General features: G+C 37.0%; 1 protein-coding gene across 17 annotated transcripts in view; it reads right to left on the reverse strand.

Moving 5' to 3' along the window:
* The window catches only part of mycbp2 (MYC binding protein 2), a 114411-nt gene that overhangs the window by 55000 nt on the left and 45780 nt on the right, over positions 1 to 13631 (reverse strand). For all 17 annotated transcript variants that reach the window (XM_048192966.1, XM_048192977.1, XM_048192961.1 and 14 more), the window contains 16 exons: positions 12773 to 12892; positions 12529 to 12610; positions 11863 to 11980; positions 11540 to 11744; positions 11294 to 11447; positions 10917 to 11089; positions 8725 to 8850; positions 8341 to 8468; positions 8161 to 8252; positions 7363 to 7497; positions 7188 to 7271; positions 7002 to 7098; positions 5015 to 5207; positions 3497 to 3771; positions 1537 to 1758; positions 1242 to 1433 (listed from right to left, as the gene is read on the reverse strand). In XM_048192966.1, the coding sequence (XP_048048923.1) occupies positions 1242 to 1433; positions 1537 to 1758; positions 3497 to 3771; positions 5015 to 5207; positions 7002 to 7098; positions 7188 to 7271; positions 7363 to 7497; positions 8161 to 8252; positions 8341 to 8468; positions 8725 to 8850; positions 10917 to 11089; positions 11294 to 11447; positions 11540 to 11744; positions 11863 to 11980; positions 12529 to 12610; positions 12773 to 12892 (2396 nt within the window). The remainder of the gene's footprint in view (positions 1 to 1241; positions 1434 to 1536; positions 1759 to 3496; positions 3772 to 5014; positions 5208 to 7001; positions 7099 to 7187; positions 7272 to 7362; positions 7498 to 8160; positions 8253 to 8340; positions 8469 to 8724; positions 8851 to 10916; positions 11090 to 11293; positions 11448 to 11539; positions 11745 to 11862; positions 11981 to 12528; positions 12611 to 12772; positions 12893 to 13631) is intronic.

The following is a 13631-nucleotide window of genomic DNA, read 5'->3' on the forward strand; positions in this document are numbered from 1 at the left end:
CTCTACTAGACAATATACCATTTATATTCCACCTTTGGTAATAAACAGAGTTAAAGAGAAGCAAAGCAGCTGTAACAGTCTCCATAACATACTCGTAAAGAGCATGACATGCCAGTTACCATGGCAATGAGCCAACGGCCTTTTCCAATGTCGTCAGAAAGAGAGACGGACTGCAGTAGACTTGTTGTGGTCCTGTGGAGGACACACCTGTGCTCATGACTCAGCTTCCTACTACAACAATCCCGCATGAGCAGGCGAGGTTGAATCTGTGCACTTTCCATTTTTATGCTGATTATGGGAAATAAATCTACAGCATTCAATGCTTTTAAAAATGGTAAAATGTTTTAAACAGTTGGAGTAGCACACTCTTATTGATTAGATTACAAAATATGTAATTAAAAATATAGGTACTTCAGTACTAAAATTAAATTAAATTGAAAATGATCATACCATTTCTACAACAATGCTAATACCAAATCAAACTTAATTTATAACTGAAAGTAACATGCTATTGTATTAAATATATATATATTAGAAATAATACATTTTTTATATTTTAAATATTTTTAAAAATATTTTATAAACTATATAAAATACATACATTTAAATTCAAAATTTGTCACACACAACCATACATAATACGACGTCAAGTAAAATGCTTTTTTTTTTTCGACTTTCCACTCATAAATAAAACATAAGAATAACAGAAATACAATCTAAAAAAAAACATACACAAATCAGAATAGAAATTATATACATTAACATAAATCAGAAATGTCCTGCTCAAGGCCCAAACGGCCTGGGGGAAACACTTAAATATATTAATAAACAAATATATTTTAAATAATTAAGTTAATATTTTTTTATTTTATATTTTAATTTATATATTTGTTTTTTTATTATTATTATTTCTTATTATGTTTATTTATGCGAAGAGTCAAAAAACATTAATTTTACCTTATAAACTATATATTTAATATAAACTTTTTTAAATAAAGGACATAGGAGAGGGATCTTTTAAACTTTCAGAATAAGAGCTTTCTGTGGAGCTCTATGGATACAGATTCATGAACATCAAGATCTCATGAAACAGAGTGAACTAAATGCTTTTTATGGCCAGTTGGTGGCTGTAATGCAATTAGAGCAGCAGGCGAATGCTCTGCGGACAAAGAGACTAGGACAAGTGTGTGTATGTGAGGAAGAGAGAAATAAGAGAGAAGTAGGAGATTCGTCCTTCTAACCTCAGAGCCGAGAGCAGAGGCGGTCAGTTCACTGACAATACTGGCCAGGAGGCCACAGGTGTTGGACACCAGATGAGGAGAAAAAAGCTCAACCTCCTTCCTCAGACTCTTCCTCACAGGAAGCACCACAATGACGAGCATCTTCTCCAGAACCTCCCGGAAAGTCGTCATGCCCATGAGGTTCTCTTCCGTCTGATCAAAACATGACAAAGAGTATTTTGTAACTGCTGAGGCAGATGAGCATTAATAAAATGCTGTAATTTTAAGAACGTTTTAAACAGAAGATGGTACTCACGTGGCTGAGTTTCTCCATGTGTGCCACCAGCAGGGGGAAGCGGTGAGCGAGAGCAGAGTCATTCTCCGTGCTGACCTGCTTGACGAGGGAGCGCAGTAACACCTCACCGTCGTACGCGATGGGCAAGATGGAGGTCAGCTTGACCGATGTGTTACACAGTGCTGACATCACCGCAGCCAGCAGACGGCTGCTCGACGTGCGGAAGTTTGCCTCTTGAATGTCCTGGATGTCAACATGAAGGTCAATGTCATGATTAGTAGAGCCTTGATGCAATTAACCGGACTATATGTCCGATACCAATAAAATAACAACTGTACTCCTCAGAAATTCAAAAAAGAAAATATATGGAGGCTGTTTTTTGGAGACAATCTTTCTGATTTAGAGTTTCATTGCCGATATTTTAGAGCTCAAATTTATCAGGCCTAAATCTGTCAAGTGGCTCATTTGCAGAGAGAGCTGGGAACTGAAAGTGGTTCAGCTGAAAAAGCCTCTCAGTTAAAGAGGCGATTCTCACAAAAACATATCTAGGTCACATTTCACCTCCAAATTATATTATATATAATACACACACACACATATACATACATACAATATATAGATACATACATATGCTTCTTTTAATTTTGAGGTGAAATGTGTTTTTGTTATGTATGGAGATAGATAGATAGATAGATAGATAGATAGATAGATAGATAGATAGATAGATAGATAGATAGATAGATAGATAGATAGATAGATAGATAGATAGATAGATAGATAGATAGATAGATAGATAGATAGATAGATAGATAGAGAGATAGATAGAGAGATAGATAGAGAGATACAAAAGAAATAATGGTCCTAAAATAGGGCTCAAATTCAATTTTATTTATGCAAAACATAATTTATTATTTCTCCCTTTTGATGTTGAGTGAAACTATGACCTGGAAATGTTTTTGATGGGTTTAATGAGATTCATCCATATATGATTTATCGACTGGCCAAAATGAGACCACATCAGCCGTTTACTAATTTAAAGGGATAGCCCACCTAAAAATGAAAATTCTGAAATAATTTACTCACTTTCTTTCTTCTGCTGAACATAAAAGAAAATATTTTCAATAATTTTGATGTTTGGGGTAACTGACTTCCACTGTATGTTTTACATACAGTGGAAGTCACTGGAACCCGAAACTGTTTAGTTACCAACATTCTTCAAAATATCTCCTTTTGTGTTCAACAGAAGAAAGAATGTCAAACATGTTTGGAACGACATGAGGGTGAGTCTATAACTTTGGGCGGATTATCCCTTAAAGCCCTTAAAGATCAGCCATTGGGCAGTGTCAGACCGTTTTTAAGCATCGGCCGACTAAGTTTTCCTGGTATGTTCTGCATCGTTGGCTCTAATCAGATCCCGTTGGGTTTTTTTGGGCCGATTCAGCATGTAGAATCGGTGTCGGACTGTTGGGCGAGAGAGAGAAATCTGATTGGCTGTTCAGTTTAGTGAACAGTCGAAGCACAAGAATAATAGCAAAACAGTGAGCAAACAACTCAAGGAGGTTCAGACAGAAAGCTGTTCTAATTTTACATCATGTACCTGAGTGTTCCTGGGCAAATATTTAATATTAACGTGACCCGAGTAGAATATAGAAAGTGATAAGCATTAATGATATTCAAATTCAAAATGCTGCTTTGTTTACGGTTTGTGTATCTGCAGCCTGCAGTGCCAGTCTCCCTTTATGAATTATGAATATAGACGAATATATATATAAAAACCTCTCTTTACACGCAGGCGCATAATGCGCGTGCTGGCTGACAGTCGGCTGTAGTTCTCTTGCAGTTTTTTTGCCCTGACGCAGGCGACATGAGGCGACAACACAGTCAGCTTTTATCAGTTAGTTCTTTGGCGTGGGATTGGTGTGTCCCTACCTTAAAACGCAACTTCCAACTACAACTCTAGAATCTTTAACGATTTTGATACCTGGTCCAGGCAGTTGAGCAGGTCACATAGGCAGGCCCACTGCAGGGCTGGGGTGGGGTAGAAGGAGTGAAAGCAGGCAGTGAAGGTATTGTGGCACTCCTGCAGCACGGCCTCAAGCAGCGTGAGGGGCTGACTCAGGTATCCCTGCGGGTCATTGTCCAGCTTGGTCAGGCAGTTGTCCATCCCCTCTGACAGGATCTTCTTCAGGAGGCTACGTGTCTTTCCTACACACTCCGCCAGCTTGCTGGACTCCTCCACAACAGCTTTGGTACTGGCTAGGTAAGAGACAAACAGTCCAAACAGTATGCTGTCAGTCAAAGGTGCTCAAGATTATTCCTTGGGCCTAAAGCAGTTTTCCTCTTCATTATATGTGCTTAAAGGACTAGTGTGACATGAGACCCTGGCAATCAATGTAGATTACATTTGATAACTCAAGGGAATTTCACTTGTGACATCGACTGTACGACTCAGCAAGAAGTGACAGTACAGATTTAGTCTATAACAATAAGACCAGGTGACAAGATCTAGTAGTACAGTGTCAGAGAGTCACAGCATTGCTCAAAATCAATTTAACAGGGCTTAACACCTACTTTTTTCCCCAAGAAGCACATGTGCTCTTAAGGAGTACAATAAGATACAAGGAGACATTTACAAGCAAAATTAATTAATTTATTAGAATACAAAACGTACACTGGGTTTTTAAATATTTCTATTTCAAACTGTATTAAATAATTAAGTACTTATTTATGGGCCTACTTTATAGTGTGTAAACTGTATATAACTGTAAAAAACAGATACTAGTAAAATCTATATACTGAATAGCGTGTGTTATATAATGTTCTTAAGTCTTTCCTTCCTGTGACGGGGCAGGCTAGACAGAAGCTACAATAGTTTACTTTGAATTAAATGCTATTTATACAGTTTGTGTGACCAAGTTACTAATAATAATAAAGGGAAAAAAAAAAGCTTCAAGCATATTGCCAGACTTTTAATTATAAACAAGCCTGAAATATGCTAGGACTCTTATTTTGAAATGTCTATGCTTTACTATTGCTAGATGCTCATTCAAAAAGATGAGGGAGCTAAAATATGCACTCTTACAACTATCTACAACATATTAAAATATAAACACCATAAAGTTAACATTGTCATAATTCATCAACAGTAGATCATTACCAATCAAAAGTTGGCATAGATTTGCGCCTGTACAATGAGTAACAGCGCCGCATTTTTACTTTGAAAAGTGCAGCGCTCGTTTTCATTCAATGAAATCGTAGTCTTTCGAAGTTGAAGTCTTTTCACATTAGGCTGTATCGCGATTCCCGTTTTCCCATCCCCAAATATAAGACCTCTTAAAATGATAATTAAGATGTTTGTTATTTCATCTATTTAAGATATTTAGGAATTTAGGTCAGCATCGCATTAGATCATTTTTCAGCCAATTTTCAGTTGTTAGCTGGCAAACAGCTAGTGGGACGCCACTTTAACATCGCTTAAACAACAGAGAAAGTATAATACCAGAAATGGGGAAGATCTCGCAAATGTAGACACGCAACAGTCGCAGGCAGCAGGTGCCCACAAACCGCAGCCGCTCCAAGTCCAGAAGGGTGGCTGTGAACTGGAAACCCTTCAGTCCCCTCAGTTCCTCCACTCCCAACACCAGTGTGGTCCAGCTCCAGTGCAGGATACTCAGCAGAGACTCAAAACAGTCCTGAGACAAGAACAAACACACACAACTTGGAAATGAACCAAGGATCTGACCCATTATTAACTTGACTTGTTCGTTTTACTGCACCAAACGGATAAGCCGCATGAAAAAAAGTGCCAATAAGTCAAGAGATTTCCTTAAATACACTGAAGTACAAATCCTTCCGAATTGGCTTCTGTACATCTGTTCCTTGCCAATTTCTTTTAAGACAGGAGGATATTATATGAAAATACAAGCTAGTATTGCTTACATCTCCTTTTCAGGAAATTGCAGGTCAAACTATCAGCATGAGCACATTTATGGATCAAAGACAAACAAGGATGCCAGAGATGGTGAAAAAGAAATCTTTTTATATTCTATTTTAAAATGTGATAGGTAATAATGTATTTTTGACAGCTTATGTTTTTGTGTAAGTGGTGTAACCATCAAGTAAAAAGTAATTTTCTGTACAACCTGTACATGGGTGTAAAAATGTTATTATTTTTAATATTTTTCCATTTCACAAATATCATTTTTTTTGCGTTTAGTCCATTTGACCTTGCCATGCCGAAAAACTGTCAAACTGCCTTCATTTTTTTTTTTTTACTTTCTGGTCATAGGGCTCTATGAAATTATTTCCAATTTGCCTAAAAAGGGGCTTCAAACATGTTGGTTATACCACACTGACATTGATTTGGCAGAATCTTAATTTAATATTTGTATATTTCAAACAAAACTGCTTCACTACTTGTTTAAAAAAACATTTAAAGAATTTCAGCCTTTAATAAAACTTTTTACAGTCAGTTACACCACCTAGACATTAATTTTAATTTAGTCACCAATCATTTTAAATCTGTCAATTTGAAGAAATCGGTCAGTTTGATACATTTTTGAAAAGCAATTTTCAACAAAACTTGAGTTCAGTAACTTGTAACCAGTGGTGTAACCATCATGTAAAATGTAATCAGGGTTTATCCTGCATTTAAAATATTTTGGCGGCCACCAAAATGAATCTTTGTCTTGTCAAAGATTTATTTGGTCATTTAAAGTGAAGATGTCTGCCGTTCTGCCATTCAATATGTGTAGTACTATACCCACTGATAGCTGCTGCTTTAAAACACTTTAAAACACTCCCATGAGTGTTTGTGTTTGCACTCTGTGAAGAGCATCAAAGGTTTCTATTTACAATGTATTTTTGCAGCATTGAGCCTTGTAGCCAAATACAAACATATCAGTTGAGCGTGTGAACGCAATGGCAAATCAGATGTGTTTAAGTTAGTCTGAGTCTGCTCAACACCGAGTTTTTGTTCAGCGCGAGTTCTGCACACTCGCAAATCCTTTCATTATAACCAACCAAGTATAAACACAATGTCAATAAGACAGGGATGGGCAACTTCAGTCCTGGAGGGCCACTGCCCAGCAGAGTTTAGCTCCAACCCTAATCAAACACACCTGAACCAGCTAATCAAGGTCTTTAGGATTAGTAGAAAGTTATAGGCAAGTGAGTTTTTATCAGGGATGGAGATAAACTCTGCAGGACACTGGCCCTAAAGGACCAGAGTTGCCCATCCCTGCAATAAGAGATTCACTGCACGGCATAGACTGTAGTTTTCGCAAGAGTACAGCCACCGAAAACCATTGTTGACCCAGGAAAAACCCCGCTAATAAAATATTTTATGTACAGCCTGCACTCTGTATTTTCCATATGAATAGCATTTAATGTATTTATCAAAGAAATTATTAGATCTTGAAGAAAAAAAAAAAAAAGCTTTACATCATTGGCCCATGAGCAATTAGCATGTATTTGTATACACATACCACGGACACGGTCCTGGCGAAAGAACGCTTGAGGATGTGAACAGGCTCACTGGTCTGCTGCTTTCCTTTGGATGTGTTACCATCATTAGAGGGCAACCTGGAAAATCAGAACAAAATGGGTATGTGAAAGAAATAATACACCAAAGTAATGGGCTAACTAAAACTAAGCTAAAATTTCTCATGTACCTGTACAGCAGCTGAGGTATTTGTCCAGCATTCACATCAGTACCATTGTTTGATTTTTTCGAGCTCTTGAACTGAAACACCACACTGCAGGAGAGAGTTCATGATGATAATCCTTGCCTTCTAGAATTATAATGCTAAAATAATCACATAATCACAATAATAAGTGTGTTCGTACCCATCATCAGTGGTGATGGTTGCCTGACCGTGGGAGCCGCAGTCACTGCTGGGTCCGGACACACGAGCCCATGCCACATACCACCAGCCCAACTGCAGCAGCACAGGCTCATCAAACATCATGGCATACTTCTCCCTGCATACATAAAGAAACCATCTCAATTCATTTATATTTTTAGTCAATGTATGCAGTCCCAGCAGAGATGTAGATCATCACATTAATGGTGCAATAAGCAATTTCAGAGAAACAAGATTTTCTAATATAGTATTAATATCCGATTACTTGCCTGGTCATAACCCTTGATTTCCTCTGACCTTTTCTCTTTTGTAATGTCTCTCAGCCATCTTTCTTTCAACAGTCTTTTTTTCAAATCTCCCTCTTGCTCACTCTCTCTCCTCCCCCATCATGAGTGTTTATGCCCCCTACTGCTGATTGTCTACAAGTGCGTTGTGGCACTCGACCTGATCCACTTTGAACAGCGATTCTCGGAAATCACTTACTGCACCTTTAACTCTCATCATGATCACAATAATATTTGTCTTCATTTTAAACAGTATATCTATCATTTTAAAACTAGCCTATGTGCAATGTTTTGCTTGTTTTGGTTAACTGAAAAAAATCTGATTTAAAATAATAATTAATACTATAATAGTGTATAAATAATACTAAAATAACACTTATAAATAACATTTACTTTGGGATATAGCATATATCCTGCTCTCTAGATACACTTCTCAACCAGCACTCTTGAAATAATGAAGCGATATTGTTTTGGATGGTACTTATTTAAAGTCATACCGAGCAGCGCAGTCATAGGCCAGAACATCTGTCTCAGCCAGTAGGTCTCCATCAGTTTCATGGTCTCCTCCATCTGGACCCAGCTCAAACAGCTGCAAACACAATCACAGCTTTCAATCACAAATCAAATATCAGTGGGCTGAGGATCAAAACTAAGGAGACACTCAGATAGCACCTGACCTTGATCTTTGCAGTGTACTCCCCTCGGCCACCAAAAAGACCTAAACCCCCTAACAAGATGTCAGCGTCGGCACAGAAGCGGATGGCCTCCACTGAGTGAGCAGAGTAACCCCAGCCTCCTCCATGACCTAGAAAAACAGTGTGCAAAACAACACAATCAATTTTTTTAATCTTTACTTTTAATTGAAAAATTAAAATGCTCAATGTTAAAAATGTTAAATCGCTCATGCTATGAAAGTCGCCAATACTCATTAAAATGATTGACTACTGGCTGTTTTTCCACTCAAGTTGCTTTATGTGAACGCCCCTTAACAGTCTAAAATAGTATTTAAAAATGTTACAGCTATAGTGTTATCAAATATATATAATTTTGAATGAACTCACTCTCAAAGCGGTTGACCACACTGTAGTCCTCTTTAGAGTAGACCTTCATCACAGCCTGAGTCTCTTCCTCAGCACTAGCCACACCCATCTTCAGCTCCTGCATCGCAGCCAGTGTGTCGAGACAACCTGCACACAGAATGAAAAACAACAACTGACACACTACAACTACAAGACTATTTTTTATAATAATAATTATAATTATTATTTACCCCCCTGAGGTCTACTTATAGATATACTTATAATACATATATATATATATATATATATATATATATATATATATTTCATAGACCAGGCTTAGATTAAGCCAGGATTAGGTCTTAGCTCAATTAGGACATTTAAGTAGCTTTTATAAATGTGCCTTAGAAAGAAACATTACTGAAGTGCATCTTGAGACAAAACAATGGCACATATTTTAAGATATGTCAGTGAAAGCTGCTTTCAGATAAAACATTTTAGTCTGGGACTAGGCTTAAGCCTTGTTTGTGAAACCGGGGTTATTGTTAATAAATGTTTTTTGCACCAAAATAATTTAGTCAATTTCATTTATTTTGAACATTTTCACCTTCTCTATTACCCTTAGAATTAAATGGTTAGAAAGTTAAAGTTTAATTACACAGTCTGCTAGTTTGCTTTAATAGGCAGCGCTTTGCTGTTAGGTCTAATATAGTTTTTAAACTGCTCAATTCTTCAATAACAGACACTTTGTTTAAAAAAAAAAAAAAAACAAAAAAAAAAAAAACTTCACAGCTCTCATGTCACTTGTCACAGAAGACCAAAAATATTTGAAAGATATATATATATATATATATATATATATATATATATATATATATATATATATATATAAGAAATTGAAGCTGCTAATTGGTAATGCTTAAGGATCCGTCTGAAGGATCTGCAGAGTAGTAGGTGCTACACACATCCAGAAACAGCACAATGTTTGACCGCCTTTTTGACCACAATTTACCCTTTCCATTTGTTCTTCTGTTCAGTATTAGAATGATAGCATCAATTCTACTTCCTCTGAACTACCTCACAATGACTGAATAGCAATAGCGTAGTTGGCATGTAGATGTAGTCACATGTGGTCACATGCTCAAATATACACTGTGTGCAGAATTATTAGGCAAGTTGATTTTCTGATCATATTTTTTTTCCAAGCACATTTTACCAATTCCTATCCACATCAATCTTAATAACTACTATTAATATTGTTTGTAATCATTTATAAGTGATATATAATTGTTCATGAAGGCTGGAATTGAAAAATGCCTTATATTCAGGTGTGCAGAATTATTAGGCAGGTTTTCTTTTACAGGCAAAATGAGCCAAAAAAGAGATTTAACTCAAACTGAAAAGTCAAAAATTCTTAAATACTCATGAGAAGGACGCAATACTAATGCAATACTAGAAATTGCAAAGTTAAAGCATGACCAAGGGAAAGCAAAATGCTCATTGGGTCAGCGGGGTCATACAAAAACAGGTGGAAAAGAAAAGACACATGTTAACTGCAAAAGAATTAAGAATAAAGGTGAAGAATTAAGTGTGAAACTATCAGGAACCCTTTAGTCTCCAGCGCCACCATTTCCCAGAACTGCAACCTACCTGGAGTCTCCAGAAGTGCAAGTTGTCAGGATCTCAGAGACTTAGGTTAGCTAAAGAATCCTAAAAAATGACCCGCACTCAATAAGAATCACAAGCTGAAGTGTTATAAAATACATGAAGACTGGGTTTTTATAGGCCTTATAGACAGACAGCTTGAGAGTGATTCCTGAAGGACCAGCTCCACATCCTCTTGTACCACTGTTTGAAGAATTTATCTTCCAGAATCTGGCAGTAAGGTGTGGGAGTTCACTTTTAGTCCATCTCTTATCCTGAAATGTCCGTCTTGCAAAGATGGACTAAAAATGATCTTCCAAAACTTAAAGTTGCAGAACTGTAGAATGAGTTTTTTTTTTTTTTTCAGCTTTAGTGGCTTTAATACTTTTTTTTAAAGAAGTTCTGAAAGTTACAGTGTGTTTTCATAGTAAAATAGTTGCTTATTCTCAAACGACCAAAGAAAATTTGATTTGTCAGACGAAGCAAAAAGACTGCCACACTTCCTTTGACAATGTCAGTCAAACAGCTCTGTACAGCTAAACTTATATTAAACAGAGAAGTAAAGCTGAGGTAGAATGATGTTGTCATACCCAGGATGTGCAGCGCTCCATGGGAACGGGTGGTGCTGGCGTGGGAGCCCGAGGGCAGAGCCAGTTCAGGACTCAGGATGCTGCAGAGGGCCTGGATATCAGAAGCAGAGGGCACACGGGCATCTGCTATCACGGCGTTATAGCAGCACATCTCACGTGTGGCAGGTAGGAACCTGGAAGAAGATTGAGGGCACATAATATATTGGTACCATATCAGTTACCAGCTAATATTAGAGATTTTTTTATAAATTTTTTTTTATAAAATATGATTGATTGTCAGTAGAACAGATGTAAACAACTGAAACCCTAGGAAATTGTATAGAGTGTTTTTAGGAATCTAAATGGCAATATTATGGAGTCATTATTATGAACCTCACCTCCAGATGACATCATAGACGGGGTCTAAACAGAGGCCAAAACCCTGGAGATCCTCCTGCTCTGAGTCATTGAAGGTGCGGCAGCTCCCATCCAGTTTGTTGATCAGTAGGCATCTGAAGGGAGGAGGCTCAGACACAGATGTTGGAACTAAACCTAGAGAGACCAGAATGGGAGTCAACTTTAACAGGAGACACAACTTAATAGGCCCTTTAAACCACACAAGCGAATCAAGCAAGAGAGCATACCGATGATGTGTTTGCTAGCGAAAATCTCGGAGGTGGCCAGGACATGGGAATTGATTAGTGCCTCGTCGATTCTAAGGAAGGTCTGATCACCGCTGGCACCAATCCACGTCGCCTTTCGGCCGTACTTGGCACCAATGTTGGGCATTGGAGAGGGCTTGGCATTCCAGTAGGGCATGTCTAGAATGGGTCGTCCTAACTGTCCTTTCTGTCGAGACAACAAAAGATATATCTTCAGGTTCTCAACCAACATAAAATCAGGCAAATATAAAAAGATGGAAAAATCTGAACTTGATGACTGATGTTGGGGGAAACAGCTAACTTACTGAGAAACTCCCGAAAGTGAAGACCTGTCCATCCATGAGAAGCACTGCAGTGTGGTTACTGCCTGCTGTCACCTGAGTACTGGGGCCAGGCAGAGCTTGCACCAAAGTGGGAGACCCCCTGTGTGTGTATAAAATCAAAGGTTATGCAACCATAAGTTGATCCATTGAGTTTGCAATCTATTAAAATAAATAAATACATAATTAAAAGTAAATGAATAATTAAAACAAATAAAATAAATGAATTTATTAAAATAAAATATTTAAAATAAAATAATAAAATTAAACATTAAATAAATATAAAAAAATAAGTAAATAAATTAAATATTATAAGTAAAAAAATAAAATAATAAATAAAATATATAATAAAAGTAAATAATTACAATAAATAAATAAATTAAAATGAATGAAAATAAATACAAATTAAGTAATTTTATTTTAATAATTTATTTATTGTAATTATGTATGTATTGTAATTTTGCTGTACCCATAGAGAGAAAGTTTACGAGTTTTGAACTACTATATATATATATATATATATATATATATATATATATTATATTTATTTATATTTTTCTCCATATTTCTTTTTTTTTTTTTTTTTAAGATTACAGTCAAGGTCACTGCAAATTTGTATGGACAATTGCATTCCCTTTCAAACCTTATTACCTAGAATTAACATCTCCATGTCCAAGTTGTCCATGTTGTCCATAACCGAAGGTGTAAACATCTCCATTCTCCATTAATACCACTGCAAAAAAACAGGTTTACCATTACAAATGGACATAGTATTTCAATTCATACTTGCCATATCATAAAATAGGAACATCAAATATTGATCCAAAATAACGATGGAGAACATGAACAATGGCTTCCTTTGAGATTATCAAGGTCAGAAGAGACATTCACTCACCGGAGTGGTGAAAACCGCAGCTGACCTGCACGGCTCGCAGCTCACAGTCGAAGCGTACGGCCCCGGGAGGATATGTGGTGATCTTACTGGCATCTTTGTCCCCACGTTCACTGCTGCCATCTGTAACACAGAACAGAGTGTGAGGTAAAGGGCAGACAAGGACAGCAAGAGATGAGATGGATGTCTTAAAGCAGCAGGTGAAGCCGGGGGCTGTTAACGACCTGGGAAGAGAAATGATCTGGTGCCTCAGAGGAAAGAAGAAAAACAGAGAAGAATTGAAATATTGGCATGCGTGGATACTGGTGGAACAGTGAGGTGAGGAGGTAAACTAAGCGGGAAGTTGTGATTGTACACATCCTTAAATTCTCTCTCTCAGGGGTTAATAAAATAGATTTGGCATTGATTTGTGGCACAAACCCAACGAAGGAAAACAAGAAAAGTGGGCTCCTTTCACTCCAGACTGATTGAGATAGTGTAGATCAGTAAATGTGCCGCCACACAGTGTAAAAATAAGTGTAAATCTGTGTTCTACGAATGTCTGCATGCTAAAATATACTCATTTTATGGAACAGATTCACCATCTCTAGACCAGGGTCAGAAGGTCAGGATTCAGAGCAAAAAATGCCACTAAAATTGGCAAAAAATGTCCCATATATTTAAAATGCAGGGGAAACAAAATGCCCCTGTATTGAATACATCCATTTTGTGCAATCCATGTTCACTGATATTTGATAAAATAGTATAAAATATATCTCCAGACGGGGTTCGTGCCACTATAAGTGACGTGCAGCTGTCAGATATCTGTATTTACAGCCGCAGAGGTGAATGTTATAAATTGAAACATATTAAATAATAACTA

The sequence above is a fragment of the Megalobrama amblycephala genome, linkage group LG6 (assembly GCF_018812025.1).
Source record: "Megalobrama amblycephala isolate DHTTF-2021 linkage group LG6, ASM1881202v1, whole genome shotgun sequence".
In the NCBI taxonomy this organism is placed as follows: Eukaryota; Metazoa; Chordata; class Actinopteri; order Cypriniformes; family Xenocyprididae; genus Megalobrama; species Megalobrama amblycephala.